This window comes from Antechinus flavipes, chromosome 3, assembly GCF_016432865.1.
Source record: "Antechinus flavipes isolate AdamAnt ecotype Samford, QLD, Australia chromosome 3, AdamAnt_v2, whole genome shotgun sequence".
Lineage (NCBI taxonomy): Eukaryota > Metazoa > Chordata > Mammalia > Dasyuromorphia > Dasyuridae > Antechinus > Antechinus flavipes.
Window position 1 is genome coordinate 37,409,212 of NC_067400.1, and position 21,844 is coordinate 37,431,055.

The 21,844-nt window shown below is 38.3% G+C and overlaps 1 protein-coding gene across 1 annotated transcript; it reads left to right on the forward strand.

Moving 5' to 3' along the window:
• The first annotated feature begins 10 nt into the window (after positions 1-10).
• Positions 11-20,785, forward strand: NDUFB5 (NADH:ubiquinone oxidoreductase subunit B5). Its single transcript, XM_051983212.1, has 6 exons — positions 11-183; positions 2,599-2,687; positions 6,815-6,881; positions 12,141-12,202; positions 14,967-15,073; positions 20,555-20,785. Exons 1-6 carry the CDS (start codon positions 42-44, stop codon positions 20,673-20,675), a joined length of 588 nt encoding a protein of 195 aa, XP_051839172.1. The 5' UTR covers positions 11-41; the 3' UTR covers positions 20,676-20,785.
• Positions 20,786-21,844: the final 1,059 nt, after the last annotated feature.

The following is a 21,844-nucleotide window of genomic DNA, read 5'->3' on the forward strand; positions in this document are numbered from 1 at the left end:
GTTCCTGGCCTCGGCGTCCTGAAAGAAAGCCGGGAGCAGCCATGGCGGCGATGAGCCTCTTGCTGCGGGCTTCAGCCTCGGCGGCGACGGGAGCCGGTCTGGCCCTGACCCGCCGTGGGCTGGGACCTCAGTTGCGCCTCGGCGGCTTGCTGACCCGGAGCGTCCCGGGCGCGGGCGCCGTGGGTAGGTGCCGGGCGGCTAGCGGAGGACCTCGCGATGACCTTGGCAGGTCCTGGGGGGGAGAAAGGGAGGGTGGAACGCGGAGAGGCCGGAGTCTCTTAAGAGTCAGCCTGTTCCCGTGCTGCAGCGGGACTCCGACCTGCAACCAATAATGAGAACAAACAGCTAACGTTCTAAAGCTGTACAAGCGGTACAAATCGCTTCACCAGCATCACCCCAATGCAGCCTTCATATCCCTTGGAGGCAGCTGCCGCTCGCCCCCATCTTACAAGTGGGGAAGCGGAGGCAAGCCGGCCGCGGAGCTGGGATGACCCTCCTGACAACCCCGGCTCCGCTTTCTTTCCTCTTTGTTACGTTTTGTTTGCTTTGGTAGAACGAAGACAACAGTTTCTCTAAGGTGTCAGGAATTAGAACTCTTGGGAAGGCAATGATAGGGTTTTTGAGTCAAATCAAATCATAACCGAACCAGAGTCGAACCCATCCTCCTAATTTTGTTGTCATGTCATTTCAGTGGTGTCCCAGCTCTTTGTGACCCCATTTGGGGTTTCCTTGACAACGTAATGTAGCCAGCTGCCGATTCTATCTCCAGCTTATTTTACAGATGAGGAAACTGAGGCGGCACGGTTCGGGCCTTGTCCAGGGTCACCTAGTTAGGGAGCGTCCGAGGGGGATTTGAAACTAAATCTTTCGGCTTCTCTATGCCGTACAAAGCCGTAGCGTTCAAGAAGCCCAACATCCCCTAGTCAGTGAGGATTGGAACTGCGGGAGCCAAGGAAGACTAGAGTGTTCCTAAGTGAGCAGAAACCCCTTGAGAAGGTGGGCTTGTGGCAGAGTTAAGGACCCAACATAGTCATTCTTAGATCTCAGTTCTCATAGGCCCCTGCTTGCAGTCATTTTGGAGACAATACAGGCTTTCTTGCGAACGGTTTCTAAGTTATTAGAGTCCTCGAGCCTTGTGATTGTTTCCGGCCTTAAGGATCACCAAACTTTGTGATTGTTCAGCATGGTTAGAGTTAGCATGGTGAAAATGGGAGAGAACCAAAACCTGTTTTGGTTCACTTAGCAAGAGATGGGATTAGTTACTGTCTCCTGCAGTATGCTGGCTGCAGTTGGCAGGAAGTTACCAAATATATTTAAGCACTACATTAAGAGTGATAAACTGAGAACTTAATAGACAAGGCCAAAAGCAAGTGGACCAGAATTTTGATCAAGATAAAAGCAAGTTAAGGTCATATGTGTGGATATTTATGTTATCTGCTGCCAACTTCTTGCTGAAGGTCACCCTAAAGCCAGTGAATGGAAAGTTCCCTGTTTGTTTTTGTTTTGGGGGAGGGGGGAGGAGAAGAGAGTCTAGATCTATATGGATGGATGTCAGTTAATAAATATCTACTGCCTTCTCCCCCCCAACAATGACCCTTTCTCAAACCCTTACATCCGTCCTCCTCTCCAAGAACTTTGATCACATTGTGACTCAGGACTATCCATAGTCCCAGTACTTACATGAATGTGCAGATGCATGTGTGTTCTGCCACAAAAGATATTATCAAAGAGAGTTGTGTTTGACCAGAAAAGAGGGCATGTAGTAAGAACATGGAAGAGATAACCAGGGCACAACCTACTTGGCTCAATGATACCCACTCAGTAGGAAGAACCTCATTGGGTGAATAGATACTGAAAGGTTTTAGGTGAGATGAAGGAAAGGGACACAGGATGAAAGGGTGTAGATGAGCTGTGTTCCGTATGATGGAAGAGAATGCCAAAATTCACGATATCTCAGATGGCACAGATCCATAGAATGCTACCTGTAATTCCCTATTTTTCCCTTTTCCCCACCCTGAGTTTTCCTGGATGCCAGGAAATAGTTGTATTATCATATTTGGGATTTGAAATTTGGGAAGGACACCCAGATTGCCAACACTTGGACTTTAGAATCTGGAAATGGGGAGACCCAGTGAAAATAGTCTTTGGTTTCTGTGTTTTGGAATATAGGGAGGAGAGAAGAATGGTACCAGACAAGTGGTGGTGGTTGGGGTGGATAGAGGAGCAAGAATCCAGGAGACTTCCAAATCAGGGTAGGGACTAGCTGTTCCTGGCAATGGGCTAACTATAGGAAGAGCTATCTCCAAAGAGAGTATAACTTCCCTCTTCCTCTCTACTTCTTCCCTTTCTCTCCCTTCAAAAAAAAGAAAGAAAATATAACTGTAAGGCCATTCCCAAAAGAAAGGTCAGAAGTGTCTAATGAGTGTTATAATATGTTCAACTAAGTAATTAGTTCACTAGCCTAAGTCCTCTAGCCCAAGGGTCAGAGCCTAGATGTCTAAGACTGGACTTGACCTTGGTCTTTCTGCCTTCCAACAGATCATCTCTCCATTCTTAACACATTTAATTAATGCTGCTTACTTACTTTCTTGTTTCTAGCCCCAGTTCGACATAGTGGAAGCCATGGGAAGAGAATGTTCGTCATCAAACCTTCTGAATTTTATGACAAGAGATTTTTGAAGTTGTTGGTAAGTTTATTCTGCTAATTTTTTCCTACATGAATGTTAAAACTTAGTGCCTGATTTAAATAAATAAGTGCTTTATTTCTCTTAAAATATGAGGTTTTTTTCCCTTGCCTTAGAAGATCCAGAAGCACTGAACTGAGACTCTGCCCCTTCCCTCCCATGATTCAATAATTAACACCTCCCTTTTAAAAAGAACTCTTGTGAAACCCTCAGTATGAAATAATATAAAATGAAATTTTATATTCATACCTGCCAGAATAACTCAGTGTATGATTGTTTTATTTATTCTGTTGCCTTAGTGCATCTAAGGCAAGATGTTGTTTAGAGATTTTATTCCCTTTTTAAGAATACATCTATTGTGAGTAGTGAAGTCAATAAAACCAAAAAGAAATAGGCATTCCAATTGAGCATGGTCTAGTGTAAAGAGAGTTGGATTGGAAGTATGAAACCTAGATTGGAGCCATAGCTGCTCTACTAGCCCACAGTGTAACCTTGAGCAAATTGCTGAACATCTATATTGATTTTCTCACACAGTATTGTAAGGAAGTTTTGTATACCATAGAACATTATTTAGTTGTGAGCTTTTGCTAATCGAAATGAAAGATCACATTTAAATTTCATTTAAACTTTCAAATGATTTTTTGCTTTCCAAGATTGTGACATTTTAAAATATAGTATGTGTACTTCCTATTTTAAGAGAAACAATATACTAAGAAATGGATTTAAAAGCTGATAAATCAGTGATGATTTAGGTTATAAATATATCACATTTTATAATCTTTATTATTATGTATAAGAAAGATTCTTTTCAGGTTTTTCTTAAATAAGGAAGCAACTTTACTGAATGTGGCATTAAGGGTGGTACAATGAATAGAGCACTGGATCTGGAGTCAGGAAGACCTGAGTTCAAATCTGGCTTCAGACGTTAGCTATTTGCACAAAAACACTGAATCCTATTTGGCTCAGTTTCCTTATCTGTGAAGTGAGTAAGGGAAGGGAATGGCAAACCTCTCTAGTATCTGCCAAGAAAACCCCAAATGAAATCATAAAGAGTTGGATTCATTGAAATGAATGAACAACAGACTTAATGCATACGTGATAGTTCAGAGTTCAGAGAATTTTATTATGAAGCTTAATGCAAGCTGATGAAAACTTTGTACATTATTGCTCTTGAGCATCTAGGAGGCCTGCATGAGCTGTCATAGATATTCGTGGAGGGAGGCCCAACCCTGAGGAATCACCAGATTATTGGAGTGTTCACTTTTCAAGTTTAGGAATACAGTGATTTTATAGAGTGAAATAAACTGATTATTACTCTTATCACCAACTCAGAAAAATATACCAGTCGAAAGGGTGCTTCTTGTGTGCTTAAGACCAGGGTCATTTTCAAGGGATATTGTGGAGCCTTTGAGAGCTAATTGATGATTAAGACTCTTGATCCTCTGCTATAGTTAAGAACCTAATAATTGACCATCTTTTCTCTTGTGTCTTAACCAAAGGCTTGATAACCCTCAGTCATTTCTTATCAGGATTCAATTCTTGTTATTATCTTCTTAATAATCATAACTATAGTCATAGTAAGATTTATGGATAGACTGCTGACTGTTTCCAGACCCAAATGTAGACTGGTTGTTGAGGAACCAGCTTTGTTCAGTGGATAAGGGCTCTTCTACAGAACTGAGAATGCCACAATCTGAATTCTTTTGACCCTAGCTACTTCTGAAAGACCTTCTGAAGTATTAAGGATTAAATAAAAGATTGTTTAATCCTCTTGCATAGCTTGCTCCCTGCTTCCATTTTCTAGCAGCTTCCCTTGATCCTTGATTTTTGTTGTTGCTGTTCTGTCCTCTCAGACGATCCAAATCAGTTCCAATTCCAATTCTACCCTAAAGCCAGTGAATGGAAAGCTCAGTGTTTTTTTTTTTTTTTTTAATTTTTTTTAATTTTTTTATTTAATAATTACATTATATTTACACTCATTTCTGTTCCGATTTTTTTTTTCCCCTCCCTCCCTCCGCCCCCTCCCCTAGATGGCAAGCAGTCCTTTATATGTTGGATATGTTGCAGTATATCCTAGATACAATATATGTTTGCAGAACCGAACAGTTCTCTTGTTGCGTAGGGAGAATTGGATTCAGAAGGTATAAATAATCCGGGAAGAGAAACAAAAATGCAGATAGTTCACATTCGTTTCCCAGTGTTCTTTCTTTGGGTGTAGCTGCTTTTGTCCGTCATTTATCAATTGAAACTCAGGTCTCTTTGTCAAAGAAATCCACTTCCATCAAAATATGTCCTCATACAATATCGTTGTCGAAGTGTATAATGATCTCCTGGTTCTGCTCATTTCACTTAGCATCAGTTCATGTAGGTCTCTCCAAGCCTCTCTGTATTCATCCTGCTGGTCATTTCTTACAGAACAATAATATTCCATAACATTCATATACCACAATTTACCCAGCCATTCTCCAATTGATGGGCATCCATTCATTTTCCAGTTTCTAGCCACTACAAACAGGGCTGCTACAAACATTTTGGCACATACAGGTCCCTTTCCCTTCTTTAGTATTTCTTTGGGATATAAGCCCAATAGAAACACTGCTGGATCAAAGGATATGCACATTTTGATAATTTTTTGGGCATAATTCCAGATTGCTCTCCAGAATGGTTGGATTCGTTCACAACTCCACCAACAATGCATTAGTGTCCCTGTTTTCCCGCATCCCCTCCAACATTCATCATTATTTTTTCCTGTCATCTTAGCCAATCTGACAGGTGTGTAGTGGTATCTCAGAGTTGTCTTAATTTGCATTTCTCTGATCAATAATGATTTGGAACACTCTTTCATATGAGTGGTAATAGTTTCAATCTCATCCTCTGAAAATTGTCTGTTCATATCCTTTGACCATTTATCAATTGGAGAATGGCTTGATTTCTTATAAATTTGAGTCAGTTCTCTATATATTTTGGAAATGAGGCCTTTATCAGAACCTTTAACTGTGAAAATGTTTTCCCAGTTTGTTGCTTCCCTTCTAATCTTGTTTGCATTAGTTTTATTTGTACAAAGGCTTTTTAATTTGATGTAATCGAAATTTTCTATTCTGTGATCAGTAATGGTCTCTAGTTCATCTTTGGTCACAAATTTCTTTCTCCTCCACAAGTCTGAGAGATAAACTATTCTATGTTCCTCTAATTTATTTATAGTCTCGTTCTTTATGCCTAGGTCATAGACCCATTTTGATCTTATCTTGGTATATGGTGTTAAGTGTGGGTCCATGCCTAATTTCTGCCATACTAATTTCCAATTATCCCAGCAGTTTTTATCAAATAATGAATTCTTTTCCCAGAAGTTAGGGGCTTTGGGTTTGTCAAACACTAGATTGCTATAGTTGACTATTCTGTCTTGTGAGCCTAGCCTTTTCCACTGATCCACTAATCTATTTCTTAGCCAATACCAAATGGTTTTGGTGACTGCTGCTTTATAATATAATTTTAGATCAGGTACAGCTAGGCCACCTTCATTTGATTTTTTTTTTCATTAATTCCCTTGAGATTCTCGACTTTTTATTGTTCCATATGAATTTTGTTGTTATTTTTTCTAGATCAATAAAATATTTTCTTGGAAGTCTGATTGGTATAGCACTAAATAAATAGATTAGTTTAGGGAGTATTGTCATCTTTATTATGTTCGCTCGGCCAATCCAAGAGCACTTAATATTTTTCCAATTATTTAAGTCTGACTTTATTTGTGTGGAGACTTTTTTATAATTTTGCTCATATAATTCCTGACTTTCCTTTGGTAGATAGATTCCCAAATATTTTATGGTATCAACAGTTATTCTGAATGGAATTTCTCTTTGTATCTCTTGCTGTTGGGTTTTGTTGGTGATGTATAAAAATGCTGAGGATTTATGGGGATTTATTTTGTAGCCAGCTACTTTGCTAAAATTATGAATTATTTCCAATAGCTTTTTGGTAGAATCTCTGGGGTCAGTGTTTGTTTTGTTTGGGGGGGGAAAGAGGGGGAGAGAAGAGAGTTTAGATCTATATGGATAGATGTCAGATAATAAATATACTTATAAGTGTGGCCTAGAAATTCATTATGTGATACATTTTCCTTTTTTATCTTGCAGAGATTTTATTTATTGCTGACTGGGATTCCAGTAGCAGTTGGTATAACATACGTGAATATATTTGTTGGTAAGCTTTAAAAATATTTATATATGAATGTCACAATAAAGAGTCTTTAGTATAATAGTTTGAGCTTACACTTGGGAATTAGATGTAAACAATTAACTCTCAGCTGCCTGTATTAATGTAAAGGCAGCAGTGGTATAATGCAAGAAATCTGAATTTGTAATCAGAACCTGGATTCAAATCCCATCTCTGCCATTCACTACCTAACTGTGACCTTGGGCAAGTAAATAATTTAAACTTTTTGGGTTTCCTTTCTTTATTTGTTTTAAAAAAAAAAAAAAAGACAAGTTGGATTATAAATAGGGTGGGTTTTTTTGGAGGGGAGTAAATGAAAAGGAGATAGATCAGATTTACTGCTTTACTGCTCATTGTTTCCTGTTGTTTAGTAGCAAATGCTTTCTTAAATGAACAATTTTTGATTTAGCAGTCATAGCTAGAGAGGAAAAGACAACCTAATCACAAAATTTCTCCATCAAACTTAATGAGATCTACTGAAGGCTATTGTTTCTGGATGTCTGAAGTGTGGAGATAGGAAGGTTGTAGTCCACTGTGGTGGGTTTTTAGATTTACATTTCCAGTCCATACCCACCAGCTCCCTAGCCAGCTGCCCACTCTGCTGTATAAACTCACTGGGAGGCAGCCTTTCCAATGATATTAGGTGTTGAAATAGCCAAGATAAAAGGTCCTGTTTCTGACCCAGGGGTTCAAGGTCTGTTCTTGGTAGGGAGGCAAAATGAGATGCCTGTAACCTGTTGCTAGATATTTGCTTTGGAGTCCTTGAGCACTGTAATTGAGGAGAAGAGGAAGTTGGAGGTGCGGGACCGGCAAAGTCCAATAAGGAGAGTGGGAAGTGGGAGAGAAGACTCCCTGGCTCTGGAGCTTGTTCTAAAAATTTTTTGGTCCTTTTCTTGAAGAGCAGTGGTTCTTACTGCACCCACATGGCTAGGAGCTCATAAGGGCTTCAGTGCAAATAAGAGAACAGAGACTGTTAAGTTGTCCTCAGCCTAAATTTGTGTCCTGATTTCTAATTCTTCCTGAGCTATGTCTGGACTAAAGCCTGCTGTTGGTGCTGGGCCACAGTCCTACAGGCCTTTCATTCGGCACTTTGCCTACTGGGATGTCTGCAATCTGTGAGTTGGACCAGATTCTTATGGGAGTCAGGAACACTTAAGTTTGAATCTTGTCTTCTAGACTTCCCTAGTTATGTTACCCTGAGCCAGTTAGGTACTGGAACTCTGTTTGCCTCAGTTTCCTCATGTAAAATGAGGATAATAATGGCATCTGTCCCCCAGGGTTGTTGAGGGTTAAAGCTATTATTTCTATATACACTTCAATAACAATACTATATGATGATCAGTTCTGATGGATGTGCCTCTCTTCAGCAGTGAGAGGATCCAAATCAGTTCCAATTGATCAGTAATGAACAGGATCAGCTACACGCAGAGAAAGAACATTGAGAAATGAGTGGACTATGACATAGCATTTACATTCTTTTTGTTACATTTTGCTTGCATTTTTGTTTTTTTCTTCTCAGGTTATTTTTACCTTCTTTCTAAATCCGATCTTTCTTGTGCAGCAAGATAGCTATATAAGTATGTATACATATATTGTGTTTAACGTACACTTTAACATATTTAACATATATGGGACTCCCTACCATCTAGGGGAGGGGGTGGAGGGAAGGAGGGGAAAAGTTGAAACAAATTTTAGCAAGGGTCAATACTGAAAAATTACCCATGCATATGTTTTGTATATAAAAAGCTATAATTCATTTATTTATTTTAAATAACTTTTTATTGATAGAACTCATGCCAGGGTAATTTTTTTACAACATTATCCCTTGCATTCACTTCTGTTCCGATTTTTCCCCTCCCTCCCTTCACCCCCTCCCCCAGATGGCAAGCAGTCCTTTACATGTTGAATAGGTTACAGTATATTCTGGATATAATATACGTGTGCAGAACTGAACAGTTTTCTTGTTGCACAGGGAGAATTGAATTCAGAAGGTATAAATAATCCGGAAAGAAAAACAAAAATGCAAGCAGTTTATATTCATCTCCCAGTGTTCTTTCTTTGGGTGCAGCTGATTCTGCCCATCTTTGATCAATTGAAACTGAATTAACTCTCTTTATCGAAGAGATCCACTTCCATCAGAATACATCCTCAAACAGTATCATTGTTGAGGTATATAATGATCTCCTGGTTCTGCTCATTTCACTTAGCATCAGTTCATGTAAGTCTCACCAGTCTTCTCTGTATTCATCCCGCTGGTCATTCCTTACAGAACAATAATATTCCATAACGTTCATATACCATAATTTACCCAACCATTCTCCAATTGATGGGTATCCATTCATTTTCCAGCTTCTAGCCACTACAAACAGGGTCGCCACAAACATTTTGGCACATACAGATCCCTTTCCCTTCTTTAGTATCTCTTTGGGGTATAAGCCCAGTAGAAACACTGCTGGATCAAAGGGTATGCACAGTTTGATAACTTTTTGAGCATAGTTCCAAATTGCTCTCCAGAATGGCTGGATGTGTTCACAATTCCACCAACAATGTATCAGTGTCCCTCAAAAAGCTATAATTAAAAAAAAATTTTTAAAGCTATTATTTCTATTATCCTAATATCTTTTTTCAACTATTATGGAAGATTTGTGATGTTAATAAGGCCAGAATTAGGTTTGAGAGACCTAGGTTCAAATTCAAATTGGTACTTTCTAGCTCATGATCCTACTAGTCATTTTACTTTTATGAATTTCAGCTTCCCTGTTTTAAAAATGACATTAATATTTGCCATGTTTTGAATGAAATTCTTTAGAAAATATAAAACACTTTCTCATTCTCTCCCCTCCCCCCCCCCCCTTTAATTTGTTTTTTCTTGTGCAGCATGATAATGGGGAAATATGTTTACAAGAACTGCACATGGTTGACCTATATTGGATTACCTACTGTTTAGGAGAGGTGGGGGGAAAGGGAGAGAAAAATTTTGGAACACAAAGTTTCAAAGCACAAATAGATGTTGAAAACTACCTTTGCATATATCTTGAAAAGTAAAAGGCTATTAAAAAAAAGAAGAAGAAAATGTTAAGCACTGGAGGGGTGTCAGTGTTAATAGAAGATGAGAAAACTCCAAAGTGAGAATTTCTCAGTGTAGACTCCAAGAATGTTTTCTTTTTAAATTTTTTTTTGCCTCCAGTATTGTAGGTAGAGGTAATGCCTCTTGTAGATCTTGTGCTTTTCTGCAAATCAGAAAGAATTGCCTGGGATCTCTCCTCTCCTTCTCCCCCAGGCAGGGCAGGACCCAGTTGACTTCTATACCTTGCTGCACTTAAAAGATTCTTTTTAAAATTGTAAATGTTTAACCTATATTGGATTACTTGCTATCTGGGACAAGGGGTGGGGGGAAGAGGGAGAAAAATTTGGAACACAAGGTTTTGCAAGGGTAGATGTAGAAAACTATCTGCATATATTTTGAAAATAAAAAGCTATTACCAAAAAAAAAATTCTTATTTTACATTTCAAGAACATGCCTTTTGGGGAATTTGGGTGCTGTTAACCCTTCTGTGCCAGCAGAGCCACCTGCCCTTTTGGGACAAGTAATCTCCCAATTATGAACTGACTCGTGGATTGTCCAGATTTTGTAGGCATGGAAAACAAACCTGTCTGTGGGTGCTTGTGATGGAACACCCCCTACACCCACGAGGAGCTCTTATAGTCAATTGTGCAGGCATTTATTCCACGCCTGATATACATAGACCAGTCCTAAGTCCTAGGGCAGATGAAGTTTACTAAGACGTATTCCTTGACTTCATGGCAGGGAGAGGACACCTGCTCCAATAACAACAGTGTAGCAAAAACTCAAATACTTTAATTGCTAAAGGGAATTATCAAGAGGCAGTAAGTTATAGGTGACATTTGAAAATCATAGTAATTCCAGAGTAGCGGAGAGCCCGGGCTGGGACGGTGAAAGTGCATGTCAGGGAGGTGGACATCTTGGGATGGGCAGGAAGAGCATCGGGTCCAGTCTGGCTGAGGCTCTGTGTGAAGAGGGCAGCACGGCCCCAGGTATCAGGAGGGCAGGCTCAGGGAGGTTCAGCTCTGTGCCCTTGTTGGAAGGGCCCCCGAAAGTCATGGCAACAGGTCTCTGGCTTAGAGAGATGAATGCACTGATAGATGGGGGAGAGGATGAAGGAAGGAAGGAAAACTGGTCAGAGTTTAGGTGGCCTAGAGGACATCGGAGGGCTTGAGATGGGCACAGAATTTTCAGAGTGCTGATGCTGTAGTATGGAAAGGGAGGGAAGAGTAAGAGAAAATCCTAGAGTTTCAAACTCGGAAAAAGACAGAAGGGAGGGGAGAGGGGTTGCCGAGCTGGTGCATCAGAATCAAAGATTTCCTCCTGTAGCAGCAGTGGCAGGCCTAAGAAGCAGCAAAACTGCGACTCCTCCCAGGGGTGAGTGAATGCAAGAGGGCACTCAGATTGACAAATGCACATGGTGGAGAGAGAAGGCTGACCTTGCAGTCTGGAGGACCTCCTTTGAATCCTGATGAAGACACTCACTGGCTATGTGAACACTGGCAAGCCATTCTTCTCCCCCAAGCCTCAGTTTTCTCATCTCTAAAATGGGGGGGAAGGAGGCAGGAGGGGGAAGTCTTGACTGATTGTTAAGGTTCCTTCCAGCTCAGAATCTAGGATCTGGTGATCTGTGATAATGTGTTTTCCATCTATGGCTTGTAAACCAGAAATATTGTTCAAGGCCTCCCTAAGGGCATGTCTGCCAGAAGTAGGAGTGGACTGCTGATACAGCCAGAGCAGATGCTGCACTGAAGAGGGAAAGAGGATGGCCTGCTGCACCTGGGAGAGATCCCCTTGGAAGATTTTGGGAAGGAAAAAGAAAAGTGGCACAAGATGCAGAGGGAGACCTCAATGATGAGGTCATGGAGCTGTCACCTGTGGAAAGATTGTCCTTTTCCCATTCCAGAACTGATAATTCAGTAAACACCACACATTTGAGGGAAATTTTGCTGAGACACTTTGTCATCTTTTAACAGGGTTCACAAATGCTAAAAAGGAAATAATAAATACATCTCCCATTAATGATTTCTCTCCAGACTGAAATGCATCAAAAATTTCAGACTTATTCTTTAGATACAAAGTAAAGGTTCTTGAAGCTGCAAGCTGATTCTTACTTAAAATGATGAGGAAATAATACTGAATATCTGGTGATTGTGTTAATAATCTCCATTGTCTCCTACTAGGTGAAGCTGAGTTAGCAGAAATCCCACCAAACTATGTTCCTGAACACTGGGAGTACTTCAAGGTTGGTACAGGACACCAAATGTTAAAAGAGTTATTTCAGCTGCTTTTTGCTTTTTGATTTTTGAACAGTAATATTATAGGGCCAGTTTATCAGTCTTCATTCTAATTGGCAAATCTTCATGCACACAAGTTTATTCCTTCTAAAAGCTCTAAAACCTTGAGTAGTTTCTCTGGCCTATTTGATAAAATTTAAACCCCTCACCTTTGGTTTTAATGCACTTAATGAACTAGCAAACACAGGCTCCAACCCAACCCTCCTGGCTTTGGTTAGATCTCATATCCTCACTGTTCTAGGCAATGACTAGCCTTCCCTTAAATGGTGAGGAACCTTTCCCGCCTCATTTCTATAATAACACTTAGCTCCCAGGATTTAGTGAGTTGAAATGAGATAATGTGTAAGCCTTAAAGTAATGCAGAAACACTAGCTGTTATTGTTTCTGCCTTTCAGAATCTTTTTTTTTTTCCAAAGTTTAATTTGAGTACCACTTCCTTCAGGAAGCCTTTCTTTCCTCTTCCTCCATTTTTTTCCTCCTCATAATATCCTAGAGTATTTTACTCACATGACAAATGATCTATATTACACTTAGTAATGTATATATTACGTCTTATTCTAATGGAATAGAAAGGTGAGGGGGGGGTGGCTTCTTTAGAGCAGGGTTTCTTAATCTTTTTTATGTTATGAATCCTTTGGTAAAACCTATGAAACCCTTCTGAATAATGTTTTGATGCCTACATTAATAATTGAAGGAAATGCCAAATTTGAGTTAAGCATTTGTGAAAATAGATTCCCCCCCTCCATCCCAGTTAATTTAACCCATTTTAAGAGCCCCCCCAGCGCCTTTGAAGTAGACATTTTGTCATTTAGATTATAAACTTATGTACATACACATACATAATATAACAACTCAAACATGGTGCTAGGTAGGTAGTTTTATAAAAGACAGACAGATACACATTTAATAGGTGTTTATTATGTGCTAGAAACTTGGCTAAAATGCTTAATAAATGTTTGTTGAGTTGTGCTGAATTTTTATTTAGATATTGATGAATAAGATGATGTAAATAGTGTTGTTATGATTTCATTCATTCATTCATATAGTTTATTGACTTTTATATATTTAAGTATGTATGTTCCCACTTTTTATAGTTAATCTATTGATATTTATTTACATGTGTATTTTTATTTAAAATATTTCTTAACAACTGCTATAAAATCCAGAATGTTTTGTTCCCATTTCAAAATCACAAGAATTTAAAGGTGATATAAAAACCCCATTACCTTTGAATGACTAGATAGATATTAAGGTGTAACATCAAGGTACTTTTCTTCCTCATTGAACACATCCTCACAATAGAAATGACCTGTATATACCAAAATATTCATAGCAGTACTTACTTCCGAAAGCAGAATAGATGTCCATTGATTGGGGATTGGCTAAACTGCTTGTTGTACTTAAAGATAATAGCATATTACTGGGCTGTAAGAAATGAAGGAATATAGGTCCACATGAGGAGTGTTCTGTGGGAAAACGTACATCATGGACACAACAATAGGAAAAGAACCAACAGCAAACATCACCCCAGATGCTGTGTCCTTACAGTGGCCAAATGTGCCTTTAGAGGAGACATTCATCAATGCACTTGCCCCTCCTTCTTTCCAGAAGTACTAGGACATTTTGTGGAAACTGTGGTGTAGGAGTCCAGCTCCTGCAGTGAATTAAGGATATGAATTTATCGGGACCAGGTGGAGAGAATCTCTCATATAAACTCTTCAAAAAATTTATTGATCAGAGAAACAAATGTATATACCTCAAATGCTCATAGACTTGATATAAAGTATACTCTTTGAAGTTCCTATAGTTTTCTTTAACAATCAAGATCTACTGAGATGTAAATGATTAAGCCCAGGATCTTGGTTAATTAGACAGAGATGTAAATAGTTGAGATACACATCAGAGTAAAGTTTATCATACCATGGTCTAAAGTATCTTTTCCCCAAATGCCTTTAGTGTTCTATTGTGGGCTGTTTTTTCTGTCCTGAATTCAGAGTTTGCCTTTAATCCAAAAAGTAGTGTTTATATTTTGCTTCAGTCGCTAGATTATTAATTTATTATATTGACAAGCAGTCTCTGGCTATTTCAATAAGAAAAGAAAGTTTGGTGAGCCACGTTACTATAAGATTCAAGACCTGGAATGGATTCTTACCTTCTGGCTCTCTACATTGTGGGACTTCTTTATACCTTTCAGGGTTTGATTGATGTGTGGGGGATGGTTTGCTGAATCTCTCTTTTTTTTCTCATATCTTATTAGAGATGACCTTCTGGGGAGAAAAAGGGAGAGATATTTAGAGAAATAAAATCATTTAAAAAACAAAAGATACCAATACAAATTTAAAAAGTTAATTCCAGAATTTGCCAGTTGAGGTTTAATTCATTAAGATAATTGTTTTGCTGTTTTACAAAAGTTCAGGAGGAACTGAGAAGAGCTTTGGGATTTTATTTACAAAAACTAAAAATTTTAATTTTTAAAATTATTTTTACATGCATTATAGGGCCTTCTACCGAAAAGAATCAAATGGTTATTTTCTAAGTCAAAATGAGTTATACTGAAGAAAAGAAAATTTAATATTAATAATCCTTTATAAAGCTAAAATTTCTTGTCTTTGCTCATTCTTTGTTGCTAATTTACTAACAATTGTTTTGAATGTGAAATGAAGGAGTGGATGACAGAATTAAGAAATTAATGTGAACCATTGTCTCTCCTAGCACCCTATAACCAGGTGGATTGCTCGTTATGTTTATGAACCTCCTGAAAAGAATTATGAAAGAACCATGGCAATCATTCAGTTGGAAGCTGATAAGGCTGATCTGAGGTAAACAGTGGAGGCTTCTGGTTGGGGAGAGAAGGGGATGCGGAGTTTGTGCTTGTCTCAGCATGCTGCTCACATACAAAAGGAACAGGGCTGGGTGATTAAGGGCTGGGGGAAGACTGTTTGATGACAAGGTCATTAGACTTCAAAAGTCTGCCTGCAGCTGGGGCCCTCGGCTCATGCGATGGATCTGGGTATAACAGACTCTGGGCATGGGGAGAAGGAAGTAGGATCTGTTCAAAGGCTAGTCTTCATTATATTCTGATCTTGCTCATTTATATACAACTGACCGATGATTAAAGGATGAAGATAATAAAGAAGAACTCCTTCTGCAAATCCATCCCCATCACTTATCACCATGCCTAAGGGCACATATGCCTGGCACTTCCCTGGGGCTAAATTGTAGTTTTTTGGAACTCCCCATACCTTCCCTGCACATGATCTCAGGGTAAATGGGCCATAGAGGGATCCTTGAGCTTTTCCTGAGCTTAGGGCCTGAGTAAGGCCAGGAATACCTGAAACCCAGATGGTGTGTGGGGAATAAGAAGAGAGGAAAAAAGAAACAGACACTCCTAAGACAAAAAATCAGGTCCCTATCTAGACATGGAGGATGGATGAGGGAAAGTCACAGGAAAAGTGGGCAGGGGTGATCTGCACTATTGAGCAGCATCAGTTTGTTTTATGATTGAGTAACCTTAATGATTACTCTTATTAAAATTGGAAGGAAAGGGTATGGCCATTTGAGAAATGACTGAGAGCCTGCACAGAGGATTCAGAAATTGAAATTCTTTGTAAAGGGAGGTAGAAAGTGAAATCAGCTACACAAGGACAGAACACAAAAAATACTACCTTGATACTAGTTGGTCAGCTTTTAATATAGTATTAGTTGTCTTCCTTTTTTTTTTTTTTTTTTTTTTTTTGGTTAAGGCAACCGAGAGTATGTGACTGGCCCAGGTCACACAACTAGGAAGTGTGTTTGGGGTCAGATTTGAACTCAGGTTCTTCTGACTCCAGGGCTGGCCCTCTATCCACTGCACCATCTAGCTGCCCCCGAGTTCAATATTGGAAAGATGGTGTGATTGCCTAAAAGATCCATTTTATCTTGAGCTTCAGAACATAATGTAAACTTGAGGGAAGGAACTGTTTGTTTCTTTGAATCCTCTGAATTATTACTGGGTGTTTGGAACAAAGAAAGAAATGGCTCTGTTGTCCACCAGTGGAAGTCTGTCTAGAATGTTGGGTTCAGTCCCATAGGACAGAGTCTCTGAGAGCACTTCTGTCCTGGAGCACTTCTGTAGAACTGTGCCTTACGAGGATGAAACTACCTGGCCAGGAGTCCAAGAGCACCCAGTTGAGTGTTCATAGTCTACATTTTGTGGGAGAAAGACTAGGGGCAAATATCCTCCTTGTCTTAAGAAAATATTTGAAGAGCCATTAGCTCGAAGGGAAACAGATTCAGAGGATAGAACAAGAGGGGCAAGGGAGGTACATTTAAGTCATTTAAAGTTTGCAAGATGTTTGATCTTACTGCTCTTGATCCTCATAACTCCCTTGTGAGATGAGTGGCCTCTTTTAAGTCATTTAAAGTTTGCAAGATGTTTGATCTTACTGCCCTTGATCCTCATAACTCCCTTGTGAGATGAGTGGTCTCTTTTCAACCAGTGAGGAAAGTGAGACTTGAATAGCTTAAGGGACATCTCCAGGCTTACATGTTACATATCCGAAGTGGGAATCGAACCCAGGTCTCCTTGATTCCAAGTCCAGTACTCCACACTGAAAAGTAGAATAGGTTTTCTTTTAAGGCACTGTTCCATCACAGAATCTGGATGACCATTGGAGGAGGTATAGAGTGGGATTTGTATTTGTACTTCAGGTGGTTTTCCACTTCTGGGATTCTGTAGAGCCATCATAGGGGAATGGAAAGAGCTCTGTACAGGAGACCTGTATTCCAGTTCTATCTTTGACATTCGCAGCAGCACTTTGATAAATCACTTTAGTGTATCTCAGCCTCAGTTTCCTTTTCTGTAATACAGGGATAAGACTTGTAATGCATAATTCATGGAGTTGTTTTCAAACCTTGGGTTTCTATATAAATGCAAGCTGTTATTATAAATGCAATAGATTGAGTTTGATCATCATTCTCTTAATAGGTATTTACTTACCCCTTTTGAGCCAGACACTATTAAGCAGTGGGGATTCAAAGACCAAAAAAAAAAAAAAAAAAGAAAGAAACAGTCTCTGCCCTCAAGGATCTTACAGTCTATAGGGAAAGGGGGAATATACACATATAGAGATAAAAGATTCTTTTGGAAGTAATGGGACTGAAGCTATCAAGAAAGCTATGGTTTTGAAGGAGATTAGGGATTCTAAAGAGGCAGTGATACTCTTAAAGGATTGACAAAGTTCTTAATATATTTGAGATACAAGACCTTTAGCTGAGAAACTATAGCTTTTTTCCTCCAATTTTCTGCTTTTCTTATGATCTTGGCTGCATTTATTTATACAAAAATTTTTAGATTTGATATCAAAATTAACCATTTTACACCTCGCATGTTTTTATTTATTCATAATTTGTTCACCAGTCCATAAATCAAGTAGTGTATTCCATGTTCTTCAATTTTTTTTTCTATTATCTCTTTTTATGTGTAGGTCTTATATCCATTTTGACCTTATCTTAGTGTAAGATAATATGGTCTATGCCTAATTTCTGCCATACTGTTTTTCAGCTTTCCTAAGAACTTTTACAAAGTAATGCATTCTTATCTCCACATGTCTTTGTACTTTTCAGATACTAGATTATTAGTTATTTGCTGCTGTACATTATGTCTACTCTGCTTCACTGATCTACTTTTCTATTTCTTAATTATTACCAGATAGTTTTGATAATTATTGCCTTTTAATGTAGTTTAAATTATGATGCTGCTAAACCTCTTTTCTGTTACTGTAATGTTCTCTAGTTCTGTTTCCTTGGGGTCTCTGGGAGCAGCCTTCTTTTCAGTTCAATAATCTCCACATGAATAGCCAGGGGTTAAAGTCCAGATCCTTTATTATCTTTTTCAAAGTCTCATCTCCTTTCCTGGGGCCTGGTTAGCTTTCTTAGAGGGCCTATCTCTCTCCTTGGTTCCGAGAGTTTGAGCTCCCGTCTATCTTCTCTGCCCTCTGAATCTCTCTGAATGAATCCTGGCTGAGGCTCCTAGGTCATATGCTCTACACTGAATATAGACCAATCATTATATCACTAGGAAACCATTATTTGTTTTAAGATTAAATCAATCATACTGAACCATGCTAAACTAGATAACCATTGTCTCTATCAATTCCACTGACCCAGCACCCTGTAAGAATCCTTTGTTTCAAGTTCAGAGTTCTGGCCCATAACATAACATGTTAGTTTTTTTCATTCGCAAAGTTCATAAAGAACTTTGTCAAATTTATGAATATAAGTCATTCTCTAATTGCTAAATATCCGAAGGATATGAATAAATAGTTTTCAGATGGAGGAATCAAAATAATTCATAGTTACATGAAAAAATGTTGTAAATCATTATTGATTATTTTACAAATTAAAACAATTTCAGATATCATTTTATACCTATTAAATTGGCTTAAATGATTGAAAGGAAAAGCTACAAATTTTGGAAAGGATGTGGGAAAATTGAAACACTGATTCACTGTTGATGGGACTATGAACTGAACCATTTTGGAGAGCAATATGGAATTATGCCACTCAATTAGCATTTTAAACCACTGAAGCTTACTGAGCGAGCATCAGTATTGACCTCATTAGAATTCTGCTTTAGAAATGTTTCTGGCATCTCTATGAGAAGGATGGATTAATGGGGGAATGACATGAGGCAGGAAAACTGTCTGCTAGGATGTTGCAAACGTCCAGATAAGAATTTATGAGGGTGTGAAACTTCAGTGGTGGTAGCTCTTTAAAGGGAGAAAGGGGGACACTTCTGAGAGGTGTGGAGGTGGAATTAATAAGGAATGGCTAGAAAGAGATTAAGGATTGAACAATCACACCTGGGTGAGAAGTAGAAGAGTAGTCATGGTATCATTGGCAGAAATAGGAAAGCTAATGGTAGGAGTGAGTTTGGGTGGAAAGATGAGTTCTATTGAGTTAGTGCTACCTGTGTTGGTAATGTGGGACAAGTTCACGAGATAGACCGGGAACCAGGACTTGAAATATAGTTCTGTGTACTTCTGTGTAGAAACAATAATTGATGCTAGAGAAACTGATGAGGTCATCAAGACAAGATCCAAGGGCAGTACCTTGGGGTACACCCACGTTAGAGGATTTGGATGAAGAGCCAACAAGGAGGTGGGGAAGGAAAACTTGATTAGACTGGAGAACAATGGGAGGGGAACAATGTTTAAATGATGAGGTAAAAGAAGCCGCCGGATTGTAAAATTGAGTAAGGGAAGAGGAATTGGAAGCATCAAATGTAGATGGCTCCTTTTAGGAGTTTGGTTATGAAAGGAAAGAGATTATAGTAGGATGATAACTTTAGAGGATGATTGACTCGAGTGAGGGGTTTTTATAGATAGGGAGATCTGGCAATGATTGTAGGCAGCAGAAAATGAGCCAGTTAAGAGGGAGAGATTTAAAATGGAGGGGGTAGAAAAGGGGAGACAATTATGGGGACAACTTGTTAAAAGTATATAGGAGAGATTAAGATCAAAGCTATAAGGAGAGAGTTTGATCTTGGTAAGTATAAATTCTGTCTAAATAGGAAAGGAGGAGAACATTAGAGAGAGGGGAGGATGATGCCATGGGGCTTTTGTGCTATAGAGCAAGGCTGCTTAAACTTTTTCCACTTGCAACCCCTTTTTACCTGAGAAAGTTTTATGACTCTTGAATATATAAATATATAAAATATACAATTCAAACATTTATTGATATTAAATCATAATTTTGCAGTCCACATATTCAATTATGCAACCCCCTATGGAGTTGCAATCCACAGTTTAAGAATTTTTGTTGTAGAGTATGGGGGGAAAATGGGGCTTAAAAATGACCCCCTCCCCTTTTTTTTTTTTAAAGTAAAAGCAAGGGAAGGTATAATACAAAGAAAATGGGAGTAAGGTGGGGAAATAAGGAAAAAGGAGCAAAGATGATGTTTACAATTGATATTTTGTCTCAATTAGGATGCTCCAGATAGGGAGTTAGTTTAGGCATGGGATGACCTGATTAAGAAAAAAGATGACTTTCTTTGGCTTGGATAGGAAGACTGAAAGCAAGTGTGACACCATTATCCCAGTGAAATGGTACACATAAAGGTGGCAGTTTGTGGGAATAGAGGAAGGAATGAGTTAAGGAGATTGTTTGAACATAAAAGCATAAAGGCATAGGGGGATTGATTACCTGAATGGGCAGGAGAAGAGACATTAGAATATACTTTCAGATTTTATGTGTAGAGTGATTTACATTTGTAAACCATTGGTGCGTGAAATTTAATTTAAGGATTTTCTTTCTTACAGGTTGAAGTATCAGGAAACAGAAAGACTTATGCGAGGAAGAGGGGATGGACCCTGGTTTTTTTACCCAACTATTGAAAAGGACCTTATTGATCGTGAACATAAAGCAGTACCTGACCATTAAACAATTGATTCTACTCATCTAATGTGGGGGTTAAGTGAAGAAATGTGTACTGTATTGTGGTTCTCTGAATAAAATAGCCATTTCCCTTTTGGTCTTATAGTAGTTCTCAATATAGTTTGAGAGAATTGCTTTTTTTGTGAAGGGATTTTTTTTTATGAAGATTATGAAGATGGCATTAAAATTAGATGAAATCAGTTTGTGAACTTATAAAGAATAATATTGTTTGGAAGTAGATCCTACAAAATATGCCCAATAAGTGAAAGTGGTAGACGGGAAGTATAATTGTATCAAAAGTGACTTGTGTATCTTAGCATGTAGAATACAGTCATCTCAATTCTTCACTAATACCCTATTTCAGTTGGCATCGACATTTTTAGTCTGGATTATGTAAAAAATTAAAACCTTAATCAGAAAAGTTACTTAATTAAGCAAGTCTTCTGGAACTTGACATGTTTTCTTTTTATAACAGGAATTCTTTGCCTCTCTTTAAAGAATGTGAGTTTTTCAAATATCTTAACTGTTGACATCAAATAAAAATATCCTTACTGATAAATATTGCAAAAATTGGTATCAAGAGTAATTTAAGGTTAAGAGTTTTAAATGATAAAAATTATAAAATATAAAAGACAGGAAGTATTTGTTAAATTGAAATGCCAAGAGTAGACAAAATTTTTAAAATATTCGAACATCTTAAAATTTCATTAAATATAATTTGAACAGGCTCTTTGTAGAGGACAAAATTATTTTTAAAAAGTGAAGGTCTGAATATTTTTGGTAAATGTTTCTTAAAAAAAGAAGTAATATTGTATTGACTAAGACCAAAAAGTACTCTACTTATTTATTAGACTCTTGACTCCCTTAATGTCTGCTAAGTACCAGGGAATGGAAATAAAAATCAAATTTAGTTACCTTGTTTTCCTTATAAACATAAAAATCCAAAGTAATCTTTTTTTTTTACCATGGGAAGAGCCGGTGCAGTACAGCTTGAACAATAACCTTAGTAACACAAAGAGGCAGTATGTAACACAAAGAGACAGTATAACTCAGATACAGTGAACACATGCAAAAGATGACATGGACAGTGTCAGTTCTAAATTATTAAAGTTATAGTACATCTCTTTTCTTAATAAACCTCAACATGTAACATTTTCTTAATAAATTTCAACATG

Coding starts and splice junctions, on each gene's coding strand:
- NDUFB5 (XM_051983212.1), top strand. CDS start 42: ATGGCGGCGATGAGCCTCTTGCTGCGGGCTTCAGCCTCGGCGGCGACG. Junction 2,688..6,814: donor AGAGATTTTTGAAGTTGTTG/GTAAGTTTATTC, acceptor TTTATCTTGCAG/AGATTTTATTTATTGCTGAC. Junction 15,074..20,554: donor GCTGATAAGGCTGATCTGAG/GTAAACAGTGGA, acceptor TCTTTCTTACAG/GTTGAAGTATCAGGAAACAG.